The sequence below is a fragment of the Electrophorus electricus genome, chromosome 14, assembly GCF_041902795.1.
Source record: "Electrophorus electricus isolate QZ-2024a chromosome 14, ASM4190279v1, whole genome shotgun sequence".
Taxonomy (NCBI): Eukaryota; Metazoa; Chordata; class Actinopteri; order Gymnotiformes; family Gymnotidae; genus Electrophorus; species Electrophorus electricus.
The window spans coordinates 16,276,838-16,296,239 of record NC_137510.1 but is presented as its reverse complement, the minus strand read 5'-3'; the positions used below and the strand labels follow the sequence as shown (position 1 = coordinate 16,296,239).

At 41.5% G+C, this 19,402-nt stretch overlaps 1 protein-coding gene across 12 annotated transcripts in view; it reads left to right on the top strand.

The window, feature by feature from the left end:
• The window catches only part of ptprub (protein tyrosine phosphatase receptor type Ub), a 137,332-nt gene that overhangs the window by 75,741 nt on the left and 42,189 nt on the right, over nt 1-19,402 (top strand). For all 12 annotated transcript variants that reach the window (XM_035530549.2, XM_035530545.2, XM_035530546.2 and 9 more), the window contains exons 4-8: nt 3,069-3,144; nt 6,968-7,083; nt 8,661-8,835; nt 13,865-14,158; nt 18,721-19,038. In XM_035530549.2, coding sequence (XP_035386442.1) covers nt 3,069-3,144; nt 6,968-7,083; nt 8,661-8,835; nt 13,865-14,158; nt 18,721-19,038 — 979 coding nt within the window. The remainder of the gene's footprint in view (nt 1-3,068; nt 3,145-6,967; nt 7,084-8,660; nt 8,836-13,864; nt 14,159-18,720; nt 19,039-19,402) is intronic.

Genomic DNA, 19,402 nt, shown 5'->3' with positions numbered 1-19,402 from the left:
ATCTCTTCATGCATTTTACTGACTTAGTGTACAGCCTGCATTCATAAGCATGGTGGTCTCAAATCAGTGGGCAGAGTTTATGGTTATAAACAAATATGTCAGAATTTCTGCATCAAGGAATAAAGTGTGGTAAGTTGAGATACTTACAATTAATCAACATGAACTATATCAATTATCGACACAGAGGTAGTGACAGCTAATCCTTGAGTTGAAAGTATCTTTCTAAATGAGGACCTTTTAGGCCATAATTGACTGCTTTACCTGGACCTGCACTCTTTACTCTTTAAAATACTGGGTAAATGTGGGCCATGGGCCAGGTGAGTGAAAGCCAAGATCAGCAGACTTCCAGATATGTCTCTCTCTTCTTCACAGTACATCTGCTGCTGGTCCTTCTGGCTTGTTTGCTTCACCTGCCTGACATGTGGACACTATCAGACATAGTCCTCCCGCCTCCTTCTAATTCTCTTTCCTCTGTTGTCTCCCTTCTCTTTCTATCTCTGCTTGCCTTCTTGTATACTGTAATGTGTATATATTTGGGGTGACAGTGTAGTAGGAGATAAAAGTTTCTTTTTTGCACCTGTTTCTCTCTTGAAGTAACACCTCATACTTCTTTTCCTTCTTCTCTCATCACTCTCACTCTGGCTTCTCTCCTCTGTGCTGAAGTAATTCACAAGTATGGTCTAAACAATCTCTGTCTGTCTGACTGTCTGTCTTTCACACGCGCACAACATAACAGCCATCTTAACTTACTGGTGTTTCTTCATGGCATGAGTGTTTCTCTCTGTGGCTGCTCTGCAGAGAGACAAAGTGTCTGGGAGGAAGCGGGAAGGCTAGAATTGACGGGCCAATTTACAGTGGTGCAGTTAAAAAAGTCTTTTTGGAAGCTACTATAATCCCCAGCGATGTAAGCCCTTCTACAGGGTGCTTCATTACCACACAGTCTCAGCGCACTCCCTGGCACTTCTCTGGCCGGCACAGCTCTCAGCCTCTGTGTACCTGGTCCACCAAGCCAAGCCTCTCCCCTTTCTTCAGTGGCCTCTCCAGCACAGATGCCCTGTCAGGCAGCATCTGGGATTGTTCTAGGATCCATTTTCTCAATTTAAATCTCCCTCACAACTGCTGATTTACCAGAACGATGAACCAGGCAGGGGAGCAAAGCGATAAATGTACGTAAAAATACAGCTTTGTGCATGAAGCATGAAGAAATGTTATTGGGATTCATGGCTTATGTATTATGTCTGGCATTAATTGTTATGTGTCAGGCATTAATTCCTGTGTATTCTACTGAAACAAAAGAGAGGACACTTTAATAACCTAATTACTGGGATATACTTGTGTGTTTGTTTGTTTGTTTTTTAAAAAAAAAAAGATACCACTCTCTTTAGAAGCTGATAATGTATTGTAAGAGGCAATTAAAGACTAGCTCACTGTCAAGCTTGAGTCAAGTACCTCAACTTGATTGAAAATGTGTCTCAGTTATGCATAAATTATTTTTCTGATTGGCTTTTCTGATTAATTATCTTCATATGTGTAGGCCACTGTTTTCATTGCCTACTGAACACAGATACATGCACACAGACATGCATTCATTTACATGGCAAACTGTGTCATCTAGAGCCTGTGGTTCAGATGTGGAATTCAAGAAGTTTAAGCCATGCATGTTGAGGTACTCCTCCCATAGCAAAACATTGCATCAGTGTGCAGATCTGGCTCTAGCGCAGTCTGGGAACAGAACACTTCCTTCAGCAGGAGATTAAAACTGGCTTTCTGAGCCTTCTCCAGCATTGGCTGTCTCTCTGGCCGGGTAGACCTGGCAGTCCCCTCTCTTCTCCACTTTCCATTCTCCTTTTCTGCCTCCTTCCTGCATTTCTTGTCATCTTTCTGAAAACCAATCAGATCTCTTGGTTCTGTGTTGGTCCAGGCACGGGTCAGGGCATGCTCAGGGGATGCTGTCCTGCAGATCCGTGATGAGAGCAGGGCTTCCTGCTGGGCCCAGCTTGAACATGTCTAACCCGGTGCAGGGAAAATCAGGACAGGACCAGATGTCCTCTGCCATATATAGAGACTGACAGGAATTTGGAATACACTTTCCTCATTTTGGCCTAATTCATTGCATTGCTTCAGATGATCAGCTAGGACAATCTGTTGGGAATGCTGTTTCTCTGTTCAACACTATCTTGTGAGCAATATTTTTCGGTTTTCTCTGTTCAAGATCATTCTGGCTGACTAGAAGGTGTCAGAATAACGGTGTTAAAATGACTGTGAGCTTTTGCTCAGCTGGCAGACAGTAAACAGCAAAAAGATTGTTTTTCAGTGGCAAGGATTATGAGAAACAATAACTCTGCTGGTGAGTGTGGACAGCCTCACAGTTTAGTGCTGGGAGAGGAAACAATAGCCCCCCCATGCCCATCTGTAATAACATCTCATCATCCCTGTCGTATGTGCAATATCGATTTGATTTCATTGCTCTGCAGAGGCCGACCTTCATGTAGCGGGTCTGGATAGCGTGGCACCTCGGCCAGGTCCCTGGAGATGTGTGTCCCTTTCACTCATTACGAGCGAATGTGTGTTCTTGTGTGCCGCGAGCTGAATGAGTACAATGCGTCATACTGCAGATCCCGCTTTTCTGATGAAGCCATTATTTCTTTATTTCTTTCAGGCCTTAGGGGCCTTTATTTCCTCCTCCTTTCTGAGACTGCCTCACTGTATGAAGGGTTAGGGTTTAGTTGTATACAGTGCACAGATAAAGGCTGGTGTGGATTTATTTATTTATTTATTTTTTTGGTTTGTTGGATTGTTTGTTTTTGTTTTTGCCCTGGCTACATTTTAATTAAGGTGCTAAACACAAACCAATTAGCAAATTCTACCTGTACAGTTAACAAAGTAACAAGAATAATTAACAGTTAATTAATAATGATTGCAATAAACAACATGAAGGCTGATTTGACCAATAAAGTAATGAGTGTTGTCACCCTGCAGAACGTCTCCTGTGCTGATTTAATGTGAATTTGATTTTAATCACTGATGAGTGTAAGAGATTGCTATGCACTTCTTTTCTCTTGGTTCAGGTCTTGCTGGAGGCGACGGTAGACCGATGGGGTTATATTGCTGTTGATGACATTCTGGTGCTGAACTACCCATGCTGTGAGTATCCTAGGCACCGTGCACAGTGTGAGGGGAGATTCTTGGAGCAGATTTGCAGATCTCTCCTTTTACTGAGGTACAATTGTAGATATGCAGAGCACAGCTGGACTGTCTCTCTGAGATGAAGAGATGCACTCTTCTTTCTCACCGGATGCCACCTGAAAGCTGAAGCCTTCGTGCAGTTCTCCTGGCTTTCAGCTTCACTCGAATACAAGCATGTTTAGCAGGAATAAAGGGATCCATGCTTTTATGTGCTTTTCTAAGTACCCCACAAACACTTTTCTTTCTGCTCTGCGCTGTACTTCACCATGCAGCCTCTTAGCACTGTTAGCCTGTATAGGCAGGGCACCTGCAATTTTATTCTGCTTGGGTTCTAGGTAGGGCTTTTATTAAAGCAAAACTGGCCCTTGAAATGCTAATATCTTAAAAATACTGCAAATCAGACGTTTGTGTCCTGAGAGTATCCTGATCAGTTTTATCCAATCCGTGACTGTTTTGTTAGGGGGGCTGATCTGTAATTCATGAAATGCAACAAATCTAAATCATGTCAAAATAGCACAGGCCAGTATTGACATCATAGGCTTAACTGGTGTGTTTCAGTATATTGCACAGTATATTGCAAGGTCTAGCAATATAAATATCACAAGGAAGCATTTTTATAACTATGGAGTAGCCCTAGATCTAGGAAGCAGGGGTGTGCACCCTGCTGTTACACTGTGGGAAGTGGACTATGGAAGTATGCTGGTCCTAGAAGATCATACAGAGGACGATCTCAGCAGTGAGACAGCACTATAAAATAATTGTGTGATGTGTCCCCTTCATAAGGGCCAGAGAAGCTTCATATACAGAGCTGATAGATGCAGTATGGCCATGGGGAGAAGTCTGTTGGTCTGTAAGTCAGCAGAACATTCCATGGTAGGGAAATACACTGTCAAAGTTGCAGGATAGCTCTATTAGTACATTTGAGTGTTTATGGATTTACACTTTAACATCGGCCTTAAAGTAGACTATGCAAAGAAAGAAGGTAATATTGCATCCCTCATTTACATGCCTTCTGGTTGTTGCTGGAAGTTAACGGGCAATCAAGTCATTTTGTTCAAATGAACATTAGTAGTTAATTCGACAAAGACTCATTACTTCCGCAAAACCTGTTGAAGTCTATAAAGAATTGGACAGTGACAATTTTTGTTGCCTTGTATATGTACTCCAGTATACTTGAAACTGAAACATTGGATATGTGTGCAGAATGTTAGCTTTAAGGGAATAGTTTTGTGAAAAATTAGATTAACACTGTTTTCCCCTTATCCGAAATGTAGTTATTTAGCCAGGATGGATTTGGTATCCAGATTTTGCTTTTTTTATTGTTGTATTAGAGCTGAGGCTACCTACATTTGATTTTTTTTTTTTTTTTTTTTGAGAACTATTAATTCAGTGGTCTTACTCAACATGAATGGCAATCACAGCTCTTTTTTACATAATCTCCCCATTACAGGGTACCATAAGTAATCGTAACATAATCTTAACTGAAATTGTCACATTTATTACTTGGTTGGAAATCCTTTGCAGTCAATGGCTGCCTTAAGCCTGTGACTTATAGACACCACCAGAGGCCTATTTCATTTCCTGCTCCTTTCAAGTTTTTTTTTTCCAGTCTTGTCCTGACTATGTGGAATGTGTACTCTGTGGGGTTCAGGTCAAGTGATTGATTTCACCAGTATAAAACCTTATTTCCAAAAAGCTGATTATGACTGTCTCTGGTTGACTTATTCTGAGTATTTCCAGACTCACAGTGTTTAGCGGGCAATTATATTTCTTTAGTCTTTGTGTTGAGAAACAGTAGCAAAAGACCCCAGATACAAATAGCCCTCTTATGCATTATCTAATGCTGCAACAGCACACCATTTCCAGTTGCCAACATGTAGGAGCTATGAATAAATGTTTCACCCAGCATTGATGTAAATGCTTTCAAATTAGAGTTGACATTCTGTGCTTTTAACCTCGCAGTCAGTGCTTCTGATGCAGTGTGCTGGAATGTAGAAACAAGGCAACAAATACTCTCACTACAATTACTTAATGACTACACTGTACACATTGCTGAAGAGTCCCTGTTGAGGCTGCTTATTTGGAGCTGAATATGTGGCCCTTCAGGGAGATGTGCTGTTGCCTTGGAGTAAACAGGCCTGCTCATAGCTTCCAAGGGGCACCCCAGTGCTTTTACAGCTTCATTAAATCACACTGATATTTATTCATATTTAAACATACCCAGCAAACTGATCTTAGGCGGCAATAAAGTCCAGTTCTAAGCAAGTGAAACACCAGATCAGTGAAGCTCTTCGTGGTAATGGCTTGCACCTCAGCGCCCTGTCACCCGCCTCCTTGCCCCTGCTATTTTGTGGGCAGCAGATGGCATCATATGAGCCCCACTGTGACCATTAAATAATTAAGACTCATCAGGACATGGGGGCATTGTAGAATGGGATGGTGCCAGGCTGTAGAAATCAACATTTGGCATGAATGGGAAGGAAGGCAATAAAAAGCACAGAATGAAATCAGGCCATGTTTTTGGAGAAGGTGCGACAGCACGTGCGGCATTTCTGATGACCCCTCTTGAACCAACTTTTTTCTTTTCAAGTCCTGCAGCTGAATACAATGTTTATTATGCGAATGGGCTGCAGGGCACAAACATACATATTTAAACATATTTCAGAAGTGGACTAGGGCAAATATTGAATGTGTATCTCAGAGAGACTGATCTTAGTCTCATTCACCTCATTCCCTGTCCTTAACACTTGTCCTCCTCTAAGGTGCTTTATGAATGTAAGAGGTGAAGAACACTTTTTCTTCCTCTTTCTTCCTCTCTTCAGGATATTTCTTCTTTTTGCTTTTGTGTACATTTTGCAAGCAAATGAAGGCACATAAAATAGAGATTGGTCATAATAGATCAACGTGTCCACAGGGCATCAGGCTAGCCTCCAGTTCCCAATGTCACAGCCACGTTCCACATTATCTGCCTGTTTGTACAAGCAAATTTGCCAAATCATCTTTTGCTGCCAGAATGCAACAACCAGTGGATGGCAGTACATCAACTAGGCTGGATTTCTTTTGTATCTCCCCTGTATCACCAGCCAGTTGCCCTGACCAATCGATTTAACACACCTCCCATGCATGTACACCAAGACTGTATTCAGTAGCTGCAGTTGCCCAAGGCAGTTGATTCTGAGATTGGTGGGCAGAGCACTGTGTGAAAGCCAGTCCCATGTGTGGCTACTTCCCATAGCCTGTGGAATCGCTTTTACTGATAGAGAAACTCTGCAAGCATATCATATTCTTTAACATTTACCAAAGTAAAACTTGTATTATCATTAATCTTCAGATGTACCACAAATTCAGTATGAACAGACCTCAGTTTACAGATGAACAGTTGTTCATTTATGTTCACAATTCCATGTCTAATGGTTCATTTATAACAGAATTTGTTGAGTTCAGCTGAGAGCCGTGAAGGATTTTTGAAGCTTGATTTCAAAAGCAATATTTCATACTTTCTCCCAATTCTCTAGGTCAGTCAGAACTATCCATATGAAGATTTATTGCTATTCAGTGCTTACTTAATGAAGTCCAAAAAATAGTAGTAGGTTGTATAAGTAGGAAGTTGAAAAAAGGGCTGGACTTGGATGAACCAGCCAAGGGCCAAAATGCCACTCTTGGTATCCACCAGCTTTGTGTCTTCCTGTGCAAAGGTTTGGCAATGCACTGGCAGGCAAGTGTACAGTTGCCACCAATCAAATTGTCCTAAGCTCTTCACTGCCCTCTTGCTCTCCTTTAGATAAAGCTCCGCACTTTTCTCGCCTGGGGGACGTGGAGGTCAACGCTGGACAGAACGCCACTTTCCAGTGTGTGGCAGCAGGACGGGCATCAGAGGCAGAGAAATTTTTACTGGAGGTGAGCACAGAGTCAGCACAGGAAGCTGAAATACAGCAGCTCTTGCTTATAAACAACAATGCTGTAAGTGTAGCACTGGAGTCTTTGGTTTGACTTACATAACATAACATTACACATAACACATAACATAACATGCACTGCATGTCCAACAGTGAAGGCAGGAAGGACCTAGAAGCAGTGGAAAAATTAAGTCAAATGTATGACTTTCATATCTCAAGGACAAGCACTGGACATACTGCTGTGGTGTGACAGTCACCTACAACAATGAATATTCTTAAGGTCTCTGAAGCCTGACCAAATGCAGGGGGAAATATATAATTACATCATCACTGGCATTTTATTTAATTTGTTTGTTTTTTTGTTTTTTCTTGGCTGGGTACCAGTTGCAACTTAGTTTATATTTTTGCTCTCATTATGAAAACCATGCTGACTCCTGCCAGACAAAGGACTCCTTCTGTTGCTTGTGTGGTAATTAGTCCAGATTGTGTGCGTGTGCGCACTGTCTACCCTGCCTCATGGCTGCTAACTCAATGATCGGTGTGATTGTAAGCTAAAACAAAGAAAGCCAGAACTGAGCCCACAAGGCCTGCTAATTGCAGTTCCTTTGTTTTATGTGAGTCTCGATTTGGCAGTTGCAGTGACCATAAATATTGCCTGTCTTAGTGTATCTTTGTTTAGGAAGGTCCAGGCCTCAGTTCTGTGTACTCTGCAGCTAGAGAAAGCCGAAAAAATCCCATCCCTGAAATAAACAAACACTGTGATCTGCTTATGAACAGAGGTGTGTGTTCCAAGCTGCTCATCAATTATAGATGGAAAAGTGGAATGTGTTGACAATGTGGAAGGCTGCTCTTCACACTCAAACCACAGTTTAATTATGTGAATTGCAGTGAAAGGGCTGCTTTTGTTAGGTCTGTTTTTCTAAGAGATGTTTGTTATCTCACCAAGCCCCACGTGGCCATTCTGTGCATTTGATTCTCTTGCAAAGTTCTTTCATTTGCTTCACTCTTCAGTTCCTTTCATTTTGCTCACCATCAGATTCTGTCTTGCAAATAGTACATATTGTTTTATAGGGCCTACTTCCTTTACCCCCCTCCAACTCTGTCTCTGAAGATAAGTTATTCTTCCACTAAAAAAAAACAAGTAATTGCATGAATTGCATGAAGAAGTTTTTGTCATCCATGGAACATGAAATGGTTTGCCAGTCAGATATTAACTTGAGTAAGGCCTGACTGAATCTAAAACTAATGCTTTTTCTAATTTGCTTTAAAATGTTCACTCAGGTCATGCCTCACCATAATCATACCATTCCCCTATAATTACCAATGTCTCACCATGCATTAAATTTTCCTGTCGGGTAATATGGTCAACATTTTATTGAGTCATTTAAACTTGTTGGGGGACTATTTAGTTTAGGTTTTTTTCTTTCTCCCTTTTCCTGTTATAGCTGTTGTGTTAGCTGATGGAGAATTAATGCAGGATATTCAATGTTAATATAAATTTGGAAATGACAGTGCCAGGCTGAATGTGTGCTGTGGTTGGGTTACAAGCTGTTTCCTCGTCCTCTCTGTCCACTCTAGAGGCATAATGGTGAGGTGTCCTCTGGTGCATCAGCCAAGCACCTGGGCCGCAATCGCTTTACTGTGTCCTTCCAGCTGGAGGATGTCCAGAGGCCAGAGCAGGACCTGTATCGCTGCGTCACCCAGTCCTCCAGAGGCTCAGGGGTCTCAAACTTTGCTGAACTTATTGTCAAAGGTAAAGCACATTTGTTTATCTGAGCATGCCTTGGTTTTTATGGCAGTCTTAAGCCAAAAATAACTAAATATATTTTTGCTTCATCTTTAAAGGTGAATACATTTTTGTTGATAAGAAGGTGACTATTAGATTAATATACCTCCATGCTCCATTTCAGCTATATGAAAGGTATAATATTTAATTCCTATGTGAAACCTGAATTTACATTTAGTTTGGCGAGCATGACTTATTTAACTTTTTTTAATTATGTAATTTTTCAGTTATTTTAGTTTCTTTTTGAATTTGTATAACCTTTTACATTAAAATGCTAAAATATGCTTTACTTAGACTTACCTTATGTTATTCATTTAAGCAAAAAAAAATACTAATAATATTTATATTATTATTGTTTTTATTGCTATATTTTACCTAAAGTACATCAAACAATGTCAAGCAATGTTAACTAAAAAAGTCACAAATATAGTTTTGTGCTGCAATGGCTCAATTATTTAATGGCAATTCATGTGATAATCTAATTAACTGAATAGTTGAAAAAAGTGTAAAAGAAAGTATATAAAAAAGTAAAAATGTAGACTACTTTTGTAGACCGTTTAACTGATTATGGAAGTGTGTGTTGCTTGGTCCTATCTGAAGTCCTATGTTTGAGTTGATTGGAATGGTGTGAGTAAGGTGTTGGTTATTCAGCACTATCCAGTGCCAAGCTCCAAGAAAGTGTGGGTGATTGTTTTGTGGCTTAGAGGGTTGGCTTCGCCAATTCATTCCAGAGTTTGCTGCAATTCAACTGATTGTACAAGAGAATGGAAGCTGAAGGTTAACTAGATCTTTGAGAAGCTGAAATTAGTTTTATTCGAGGATCCCATTTATTAGCTAGGCCTAATTTTATTGACCCATTTTCTTTGAATCTTAAGCATCTAATCAAGGGCTGGGTGGTGTTCTTGCTCAAACAGAGGAGTGATGATAAAGGCCCTTCCTCTTTGGTAGTCCTTCATTATGGCCTGGAGTACAGCAGTATTCTAGAGTAGAAAAAGAATGTTTTAGCATTAGTTGGACTTGGATGTATTGCATTATTACAATACATCCATAAAGCTCTTAAGTGGTTTTCTCAAATGAAGGAGGTGTTACACCACAAACAGTGGAATCACATTTCACAGCCTCACATGTTTTATTTCTCAAAGAGCAGGTATCTAATATTATTTACTTGTTTATCTGATCACCCTACTTCTGAGATTCCTGGAGGGTGAGGTAAAGAAATGAGTGAGACTTCAAGGCTCACTGAGTGGGTCAGAGGAAATAAACATATGATTAAAAAAGGAAGATGACTTTGAACCAGTTTAGTAAATAATTTTATAAAAATGTTAATGTGTTTTATAAACATACAGTGGTGTGAAAAAGTGCTTGCCCCCTTGGATTTTTTCCCCCCTTAATAATAAAAACCTTCATTTTGTGTTTACTTGTGTTATCTTTGTCTAATATTTAAATTTGTTTGAAGATCTGAAACATTTGTGTGACAAACATGCAAAAAAAAAAAAAGATATCAGGAAGGGGGCAAACACTTTTTCACACAACTGTATACTCTACATGTATATAAACACAATTTGTATATTTTACATTATTGAAATCATATAGTACCAGTGGTATAGTATTGTGCAGTTAATTTTGATACAGTGAATAGGCACCTGTGTCTGTGTCTGTATGCTTCTTATTGGAGATGCACTGAGTTTTGTGCCATTCTCATGTGGCTGTATTTGTTTGCATGAGCAATTCAGTTTAGTGTATTTTAGTGCCTTACACTATTATATTTTACAGTGGAGTACCTAAAATGCATTTTAGTCTGCTAAAATGCTAAATGCATTTTAGTATGCTCCATATATCTGGGTCTACTACCATGAACTGCATTTATGTCTTTTTTCTGTGATGGCCAGAGTGCCGCAGGACAAGGGGCACGATGCACAAAGGTCTCTTCATGCAGACAGACATTTATTAGACACGACAAAACACATAAACACTAAATGTCAAAGGCACTCATATGTAACACTCTAGTGCAGTATGGTACAAACGATCAATGGTAACAGGTACATAAGCATGAGTATGAAACATACATTTGAGCAAGAACTTGCTAACACCTACAATGAACAACAACCGTACTACAAAACACAGGGGTTTAAGTACAGACATGATATGCATGATATGAACAATCAGGTTTAGGTGTGTGATAACAAGGGGGCATGGTCACAGATAAGCAGGCAGTCACAGTCAACATAGTCAACAGACAACTCCCACTGCACGTGGTGGGCCATACCACATGATAAGTGGGAAGGGGAGCATACCATTATATATTCATCAGAAAATTGTAATTTTATTCAACTTGATATTTCAACACATTTTAAAGCTGAGACAGAAGGTTTTTAAAAATCTGTATGTAAAAACACTGAATATCCTGAAAACACTGAATATCCCGTTTGTGCACAATTTGCTTAATTTTTATTATTTTTTTTCTTATTGTGAGACAATATTTTTATTCAAAAGGTAACATGTATACTCATGGTGCATCGGCTAAACATGATACTAACACCGTTTTGTCCTCTTTGCATTATTGTCACAATTGCTAGTTTGTTAACTCACAAGCAGGACTTCTGTTGATGCATGTTTCTCAGTGTTCAAAAGAATGGCAAAGGAGCTCACAGAAGCAGATCAAGGCCAGGCTGTTTCCCTGGGTGCTGAAAAACTCTCAGAAAAAGATAGCATGGGGCTTATCTAAACCAGTATTCTTCCAGAAGTTGCTAAGCAGTGTCATCATGGTGATTCATTTTGCCCTCACCACTTATCATACACAGCAGAAGCCAAACCTCTCATAACTCGGGCTAGGACAACAGTCAACAGTGAGCAGTCACTTCTCCAGAGAGCCTCAAATCTCAAAACGAAGAATGAAGGACAGAGAGGAATGGAGCTCTTCCACACCATGTCTGCATGTCTCTCCAAACTCTTTTTGAGAGTTTGTACAGCCGCTCCAACCTAATCCTGCTGAAAGAAGTAACAGCAAGGATTATTAAAGTTTAGCCATGAGGCTATTTGGTGCACGGCAAAGTGACCTGGAGACAGAGCTTTGCTAAATCCTTTCACTGTTTGTCATAAATGTAGCATTAAAACCCCCAACATGAAAGCCATGAAATCTTGTAATGCTATAAATTGGGAAAGGAAGTTCATGTCTGAAAGGAAGTTTATTATTTTTGGCCTTCATTGTCATACATTTCACAGCTGCCCACAGAAATGTCCTTCCCTTGTTATTGACTTGCTTAATCTAGTCTAGAACACCTGTTCATGCATGAATTCCTGTTGGCACTTACTTTAATATACTATTAAAATGTCTTTGTTACATTCCTAGCATAATCATAGCTTTTGTTGTTCTGTCTGTAATGCTAAGAGGTAACGCAAGAGCCATTCATGGATTGTGTCTGTGCTGTGTAAGGCATTTTAGGATATGGCTGTTTTCCCTCAGCAGGTTATTGGCCCTGGTCTCTGATGGGGCCTACTTGGACAGCAGGGCTCATTTAATATGCATCACTGCACCCCAATTAAAAGCAGTAGATCGGCCTGTTGGGACAAGTCCATGGACCCGCTACTGCACGCTCCAGTGCCAGGTTGCCTGTTTTCTGCAGCCCTATACACTACTACTCTTATTTCTTCTTTTCAGTTGCGCTGCTTTGAAACCTCCTGTGTGGCTTTGACACACCCCAGCCCCTCACCAATGTACTAATGAGCACCTAATCATCCCTTTAATTATCTTAATCAACTCATTTTATAATTTGCTGTTTCTCAATGGAGGCATAGATTAAGCACCAAAAAGGCTACTGCATAACAGCTAGAGGCCAAATGAGAATTGTGCTTCTGGATATAAAAAAATTATAAATTCATGACATAAATGCTGTGCAGTAGATGAGACTCTCCAAGATTTGCAGAACACACCCAGCACAAACAAGCAGTGGATTTTTATTTTGGCCCCGATATGAGGGCGATGTTAGTGTAGCTGAGTTAATATTATTCTCTCTGCAAGTCTGGCTGACCATATCAGCTCTGCTTTATTGCCCCTCTACCTGCAAAAGCTCTACATCTATCCAGAGGAAGGAGTCTCAGGATTGAGGCGAGCAGGGAAAAGGATTGCTCCAGGGAAGCTGGTGCTCCCCCCCACAGCACATTCCAGCATTATCCAGAGGAGCCATGACACTGAGACCTCTTTCCTCCGTTTTCATCTGGGAATCCAGCCTTACCCTTCATGTCTCCATGTCTTAGTAATTGTTCAGTAGCTTAAATTGCTTTCATGACCTAGTCCGATAACAGCCTTTAAATATAAATGAAGGATGTGACTCTTAACCTTGTAAAATGGAAAAATAAATGGGGTTTGGTGGATTTTCCCCATGTTTGTTATACTGTGGAGTAGTCCTCATAGTCTCTCAAGGGAGCTGATGTGTTCATCTATCCTTAAGTGCTTGTATTTAAAGGTATCACACACACACACTCTCTCTCTCTCAGCTGTTTTGCTTTTGCCCTCTGGAAGGATGTAAAAACTACTAATCCTGAGCTCATGTGCGTGGCCTATGTTATATCTGAAACTGTAACTGCCAAGGTAAATCTCTGTCTCAGATGGAATCCCTGTGGAATTTTGTTGCAGGTTTCAGAATAGGATGTGTATATATACATATTTATATGTTTATGGGAAAATGGTGCTGGTAATGATTTCTGTAGTGGGACAGACATATAATTTATTCTTTGTCCATTCAGTTTCTTTGAGCATGCAACCTAGGAAAAATCTTTTCAGCAATCCTCAGAAGTAAATATATATTTAAATTTTGTTGATTTACACAAAATCACTTCACTTTTTGTACAAATCCTTTTAACTATATGTATGCAAAGATGAATTTCCTGCACCTTATTGCTGATTGGTTTAACTGATTGGTTTAACTTTGTGTGTGTGTGCGTGTGTGTGTGTGTGTGTGCGTGTGTGTGTGTGCGTGTGTACATGTGGTCTTCACAGTGCCCCCTTCCCCTATTGCTCCACCCCAGCTGCTGAGAGCAGGTTCCACCTACCTGATCATCCAGCTCAACACCAACTCTATCGTAGGCGACGGCCCGATCATCCGCCGAGAAATTGAGTACAGAGCTAGCCACGTGCCCTGGTCTGAGATCAGTGGAGTGAACATGGTCACCTACAAGCTATGGCACCTCGATCCAGACACGGAGTATCACATCAGTGTGTTACTCACGCGGCCTGGGGAGGGGGGAACAGGGCCGGCCGGACCCCCTCTCATTAGCAGAACTAAGTGTGCTGGTGAGTGCTGGAGCACTTCACTCACTCTCCAAGTTCAACGTGCACATGCGTCATACACAAAGAGCTGAGTGGTGCCTTCTCACCATGTTTCACAAAGTGGTGATTTTGCTTTTGAGTCAAGTGCTTGGTGAAGTAGACAGGGTATTAACAAATAACTGTTGAAATAGACAGAGTGTTAACAAATAACTGTTTACCTGCCTACGATTTCTCAGGATTTTCAATGACCTATCTTTTAGTAGTCAGAAGTTAGTGAAATTAAGTAGATGGTGCTTATTTACAGCTACTGCCATCTGAGTTTGAAATGAAACTCGGGGCTTCTTTCTCTGGCATGTTGGCAGCTTGCCCAACTGTAAGGGTCCAGCAGTAAGGGTTCAACGTTAAGGGTTTGTTTTAGAGTGGAAAGGAGTTCAATAACGCAGTGGACAGCCGTGGAAAGGAGAAAAATAATGGGAGAAGAGTGAGAGAATTTACAGTAGTTCTTCCATTTCCCCTTTACATCAAACTGTGAAGCTCTTGTTCAAATGGTGTTTATGTGACATCTCTTGTGGTTCCTGGCTACACATGAATATTTGCAGCATTAAAGCTCCTGTCACATTTGCTTAACTGTTGAATGTGTAATTTAGATTTGGTATAAGCACATCAGTGAAGAAATGAAGCTTTCCATACTGTGTGTGCTCATAGACCCACTCCCATTCTGCAATCTGAAAGTGGAGGGTATAACTGACTCCGTGGCTGAAGAGTGTGATTGAGAACACAGCTGTTGCAGAGTACACAAGAAATTAGATTTATCTGACAGGCTTTAAACACATAAATGCTTGAATGGGAAACACACACACACACACCTTTTGTGATTGTTTCCTTAAAATGTAGCATAATGCTATGTTCCTCTTGCTAGGGAGATAGGGAAGAGTAATGTATGCACACACACACACACACTCGTAAATTACTGTTCCATAACGATATCCTTCAGGGGTTGTCTAGAATCAGGCAGCTCAATATCTAGATTAGCCTCAACATGAGAGTGGACTCAAGAGATCTTCCACCCAAATAGAAGAAATGAGCTTTTAGCTGTTGAGAACAGGCAGGCAAAGCAATCAGAAACCCATTTGCCAGTACTCTTGTTAGACTGTTCACAATAAAATGTGATGGAGAATTTATAAATCATTAAAAAGGTCCATGGCATTTAATTATTTAACCAGTAGTGATGTACTTTCTTCAGACGTGGCTTAGCTTTTTTGAAAACCTCTAAAGGTTCTACTACACTAACATTAGTGATATCACCTACACAGTATCAGAAAGGTATCAAATCCCAGATTGAGCTGGCAAAGTTTCACCCTTAAGTCTTTTGAGACTTCCTTAGGTTCTAGTCCCTCTGGATGGGTTCTGCAGACAGGGCTCAGCTTTGTCTTGTCTGTCTTTAAACCAGGTAACTCTTGGCTATTGTGTCACACAGAAAACTTTAACCGTTTCCCCCAGCCTCCTCATGATTCTCTCTAAAATGGCCTCCTTCAACATTTCTGCACAGGGACTCTATTAGCTCCTGTGCCCAGCCACAGCACTGACAACTGGATTTGTGTGAAATGTTCCCAGCCAGCCCCCAAAGACAGCTTATTAGTTTGTTTCATTCCATGGCCGGAAATCTGTATGCTCAGCGCACATGGTCAGTCTTCTCTGAATGGCTCATTATCATTTTATTACTGCTAGACCTGCAGAGGCTTTTCAGACCCTGAAATGAATCCTTCCTCAAAAAGAATGTGGAAAAGTGAAATAAGTGATGACATGACCAGCTTGTTTCCAGCTCTGCCTCATTCCACCACCGGACAGGAATGGCCCCTGCAGTGAGTCACAGAGCACTCAGGACCAGGGGCTTCTTGTGGTTGGAGGAAGGGGTGGAGAGTGTGTGGAAATGCTGGGGCAGCCAGGGACCCCTGATGGGCCACACCATCACCGGCGTGTAGAGTAGTGAACACTAAAACAGCATGGAACAGAACTCAGATCTGATAGACCTCCTTCTGCTCATGCTGCTGCTGCTGGGTGACAGTAGATCTCCACAGGAGACCTCAGCACCCAGAGATCAAATGCAGAACACTGCAGCTCTGCTCTGGAGCAGAGTTTATTCTGACAAATCAATAAAAGGCACTCAGTGTGCTTTTTAAGTTGTTTTACCAGAATAGGAATTCCTGACTATGGCCAGATAGCTTCATATAGACCTATATAGGCTATGACCTCCTGCTCAAGGCCATTGGCAAATGTGATGTGACTGGCTTTTTTCTTTGTTTGAGAAAGGCAGCAAAAGTGCTAGCAAGGTGGTAGCTCAGTGGTTAAGGTACTTGACTAGTAATCAGACGGTTGCTAGTTCAAGCTCTACTGCTGGCAAGTTGTCACTGTTGGGCCAGTGAGGAAGGCCCTCAATTGATCAAATTGTATTGAGTCATAATTATAAGTTGCTTTGGATACAAGTGTCAGATAAATGTACAGCTGCTGTAGAATTTTTCAATTCTTGCTAATCTAGTCCAGACAATATTTCACCCTCTCACTTTAATCCCACCCAACATCCAACCCTCTCCAGAGATATGCATGCATAGCTGACCATTCTGTGTACTCCATGCACTTGAAAAATAGTTAACATGCAAAGAGGTCCATGTCAGATTTTCAGATTGGTGCGGAATCGGGTTTTATATTCTAGTTAATACAGCTAGACTGTGATGACATTTTTAATTGCTGATTACAGAGCCCAGGAACACCAAAGACATAATTTTCTCAGAACTATTTTACTGTAAACTATCAGGATGTAAAGACAGCCAAATAATTTTCCTTAAATAAATTGCTCTTCACAGTTTTAAAAGTCAGTGCAGTTTATTCTCCCTTATTTTCTTGTCTTACTCTGTGATGGCGAGATCTCCAGTCCTACCCTGCTATCAGCCATCTGAGCGGACCAGGCGGAGAACACCAGGCTTCGCCTATGCATCAACATTACCTGGAGTAATAAGGCGGAAACTGGTGCATTTGGACTCCCAGCTGGCTTGGGGCAAACAGTGTGCTGTTCCAGGCCCTTGGGTACCCTCACTGTGTTCAGTCCCATTTCAGAGGGATGCCAAGGCGTGGGCACCCCAGTACAGACTGGCACACCAACAAAGCCTCTGATCTGGGTTAAGGGAAGTGGGGTGGCACAATGGCCCACTTTGAGACCTTCACTGAGCGCTGTGTAGATGTTTGGGTTGTGTTTTCAAGAGATCAAGAGCAAAAGCACCCAATGTGTTTTCTTTAACTAACAATCAGTGGCATCATGAAGACAATCAACACTTGCACTTTCTACTTAGCTGATAAGTATATCCACTATGTAAAGCAATTAGAGGTTTAGCATTTGCTAAACTTTGTCCAATTTATGTTTTAACTCTGATTTGCCTAATGCTCACCAGTGAATTAAGAGAAGGTAATTAATAGTGAATACAATGCATGGTTAAATCAGTGAAAATAAACACATGTCTGATCATAATGATTTAATGTCATTTTTTAAATTTAGTTAGGTCTTCCCCTTTCAGTAGATGTAGCAAAAATACTTCTTCTTTCTGTCTCAGTGTTCATTCCTCACAGAAGCTGAGCTTTAGCCACAGAAATGCATTACCGTGCTTCTTAAGTGAAATGCCTGCAGTACAGTAAGAGTTCCTATAGAATGAGGTCCCTAGAGGAAAAATAAAGACCTTGGATAGTAACCTTATATTTTCTGTGGCTATGCATGGATCCTCTCTCCTCTGTCATTAGCTCCACCTCAGGGCCATTAGTCACAGCCCCCAGCCAGCCCTCCCCTGGCCTCCGCCCTATTAAAAGCATAAAGGAATACAATAGTTTATGTGAAATATTGTTTGACAAAAATTCATTGATTCCGATAATAATGAAGCGTGACAAATGCATTTATTGATAGTGGTCAAGGCGTCCTTGGCTCAGCCTGTAGCCTCTGCGTGTTTCAGAAACACTGAGGGACTGTGCTGGCTAGGACAGTGGCTTTCTCTGTCTCCTCATCCACTGAAGAAGTGGCTGTCCCTTCCCCTCCAGCCTTAATCCAGCAGTGGCCGTATATGCACCGGGGCATGCTGAACAGAGGTGGGCAGTTACAGTGACCTAGCAGGAACTGGCTCTGGCAGAATTGGATGTCCTTGGACGGAGCTCGGATGTTTGCTGCTGTTTGGCCTCTGGGCAGGAAGCAGACAGACACTCGGTTTGCTCAGTGACACGTAGGCGGAAAATGGTGGAAGAGGGAGGAAGGGCACTCAGCAGCCTGTCCTATTAATTAACTTAAGTGACATAAGTTGCACACTTGCTAGCAGGAGCCTGTTTTGGACATGGAGGCACTCACTACAGGTGGCAAGCAGGACACAAAGTGTCTTTTCATAAACTATAGAAGCCCGTGAACAGATTCCCTGCATTGTTAATGTGAGAAGACGATCATATCTCAAATACACATTTGATGTTGAGAAGAGAAAAAAAGATATGTTGTATCTCTTTTTCAGTTCTGACCCTTCTGCCTCTTTGTTTTTCTCTCTCTCCATGCATCTCTCTTTCAGAGCCTACACGGGCCCTGCGTGGCCTGAGGGCTTCAGAGATCCAGGCTCGTCAGCTGACCCTGCAGTGGGAACCTCTGGCCTTCAACCTGACGCGCTGCCACACGTATTCGGTTTCGCTGTGCTACCGCTATGAGACAGCAGGCGGAGCCAGTGGGCACAATGCCACGGTCAGGGAGTGCCTGGCTGTGGAGCGCAACACATCTCGATTCACCCTTCGGGACCTGCCCCCCTACCGCACCATCCATGTACGCCTGGCTCTTGCCAACACTGAAGGCAAGAAGGAGGGCAAAGAGGTCTCCTTCCAAACCGAGGAGGACAGTGAGTAATGTTGGGTTTATTAGGAAGAGTGACTGGGGAGAGGTTTGACTTCACATACATGGGTACTCCAAAAGTAGCAGACTCGATAAAGCTTTCCTGTGGTTTGGTGAGCTTACACTCAATGTTGAGCAGAAGAGATGGTTTGGCAGGCCAGTTTATCTTCATTCATCTCTCAATACACCTCTTGGGAAAAGTATGAGTAAAATGTCCTCTCTTATCCAGTCAGCATAATAAAGACACATTCCCTCTTCTGTGTATGAGGATGAAACATTTATTATTCTCACAATGGTTTACCCATAAGCCAGAAAGAAGGCGTTTTATGCTTATTTCTGCACTATATATGGCCATGGTTGCCTGCTGATTC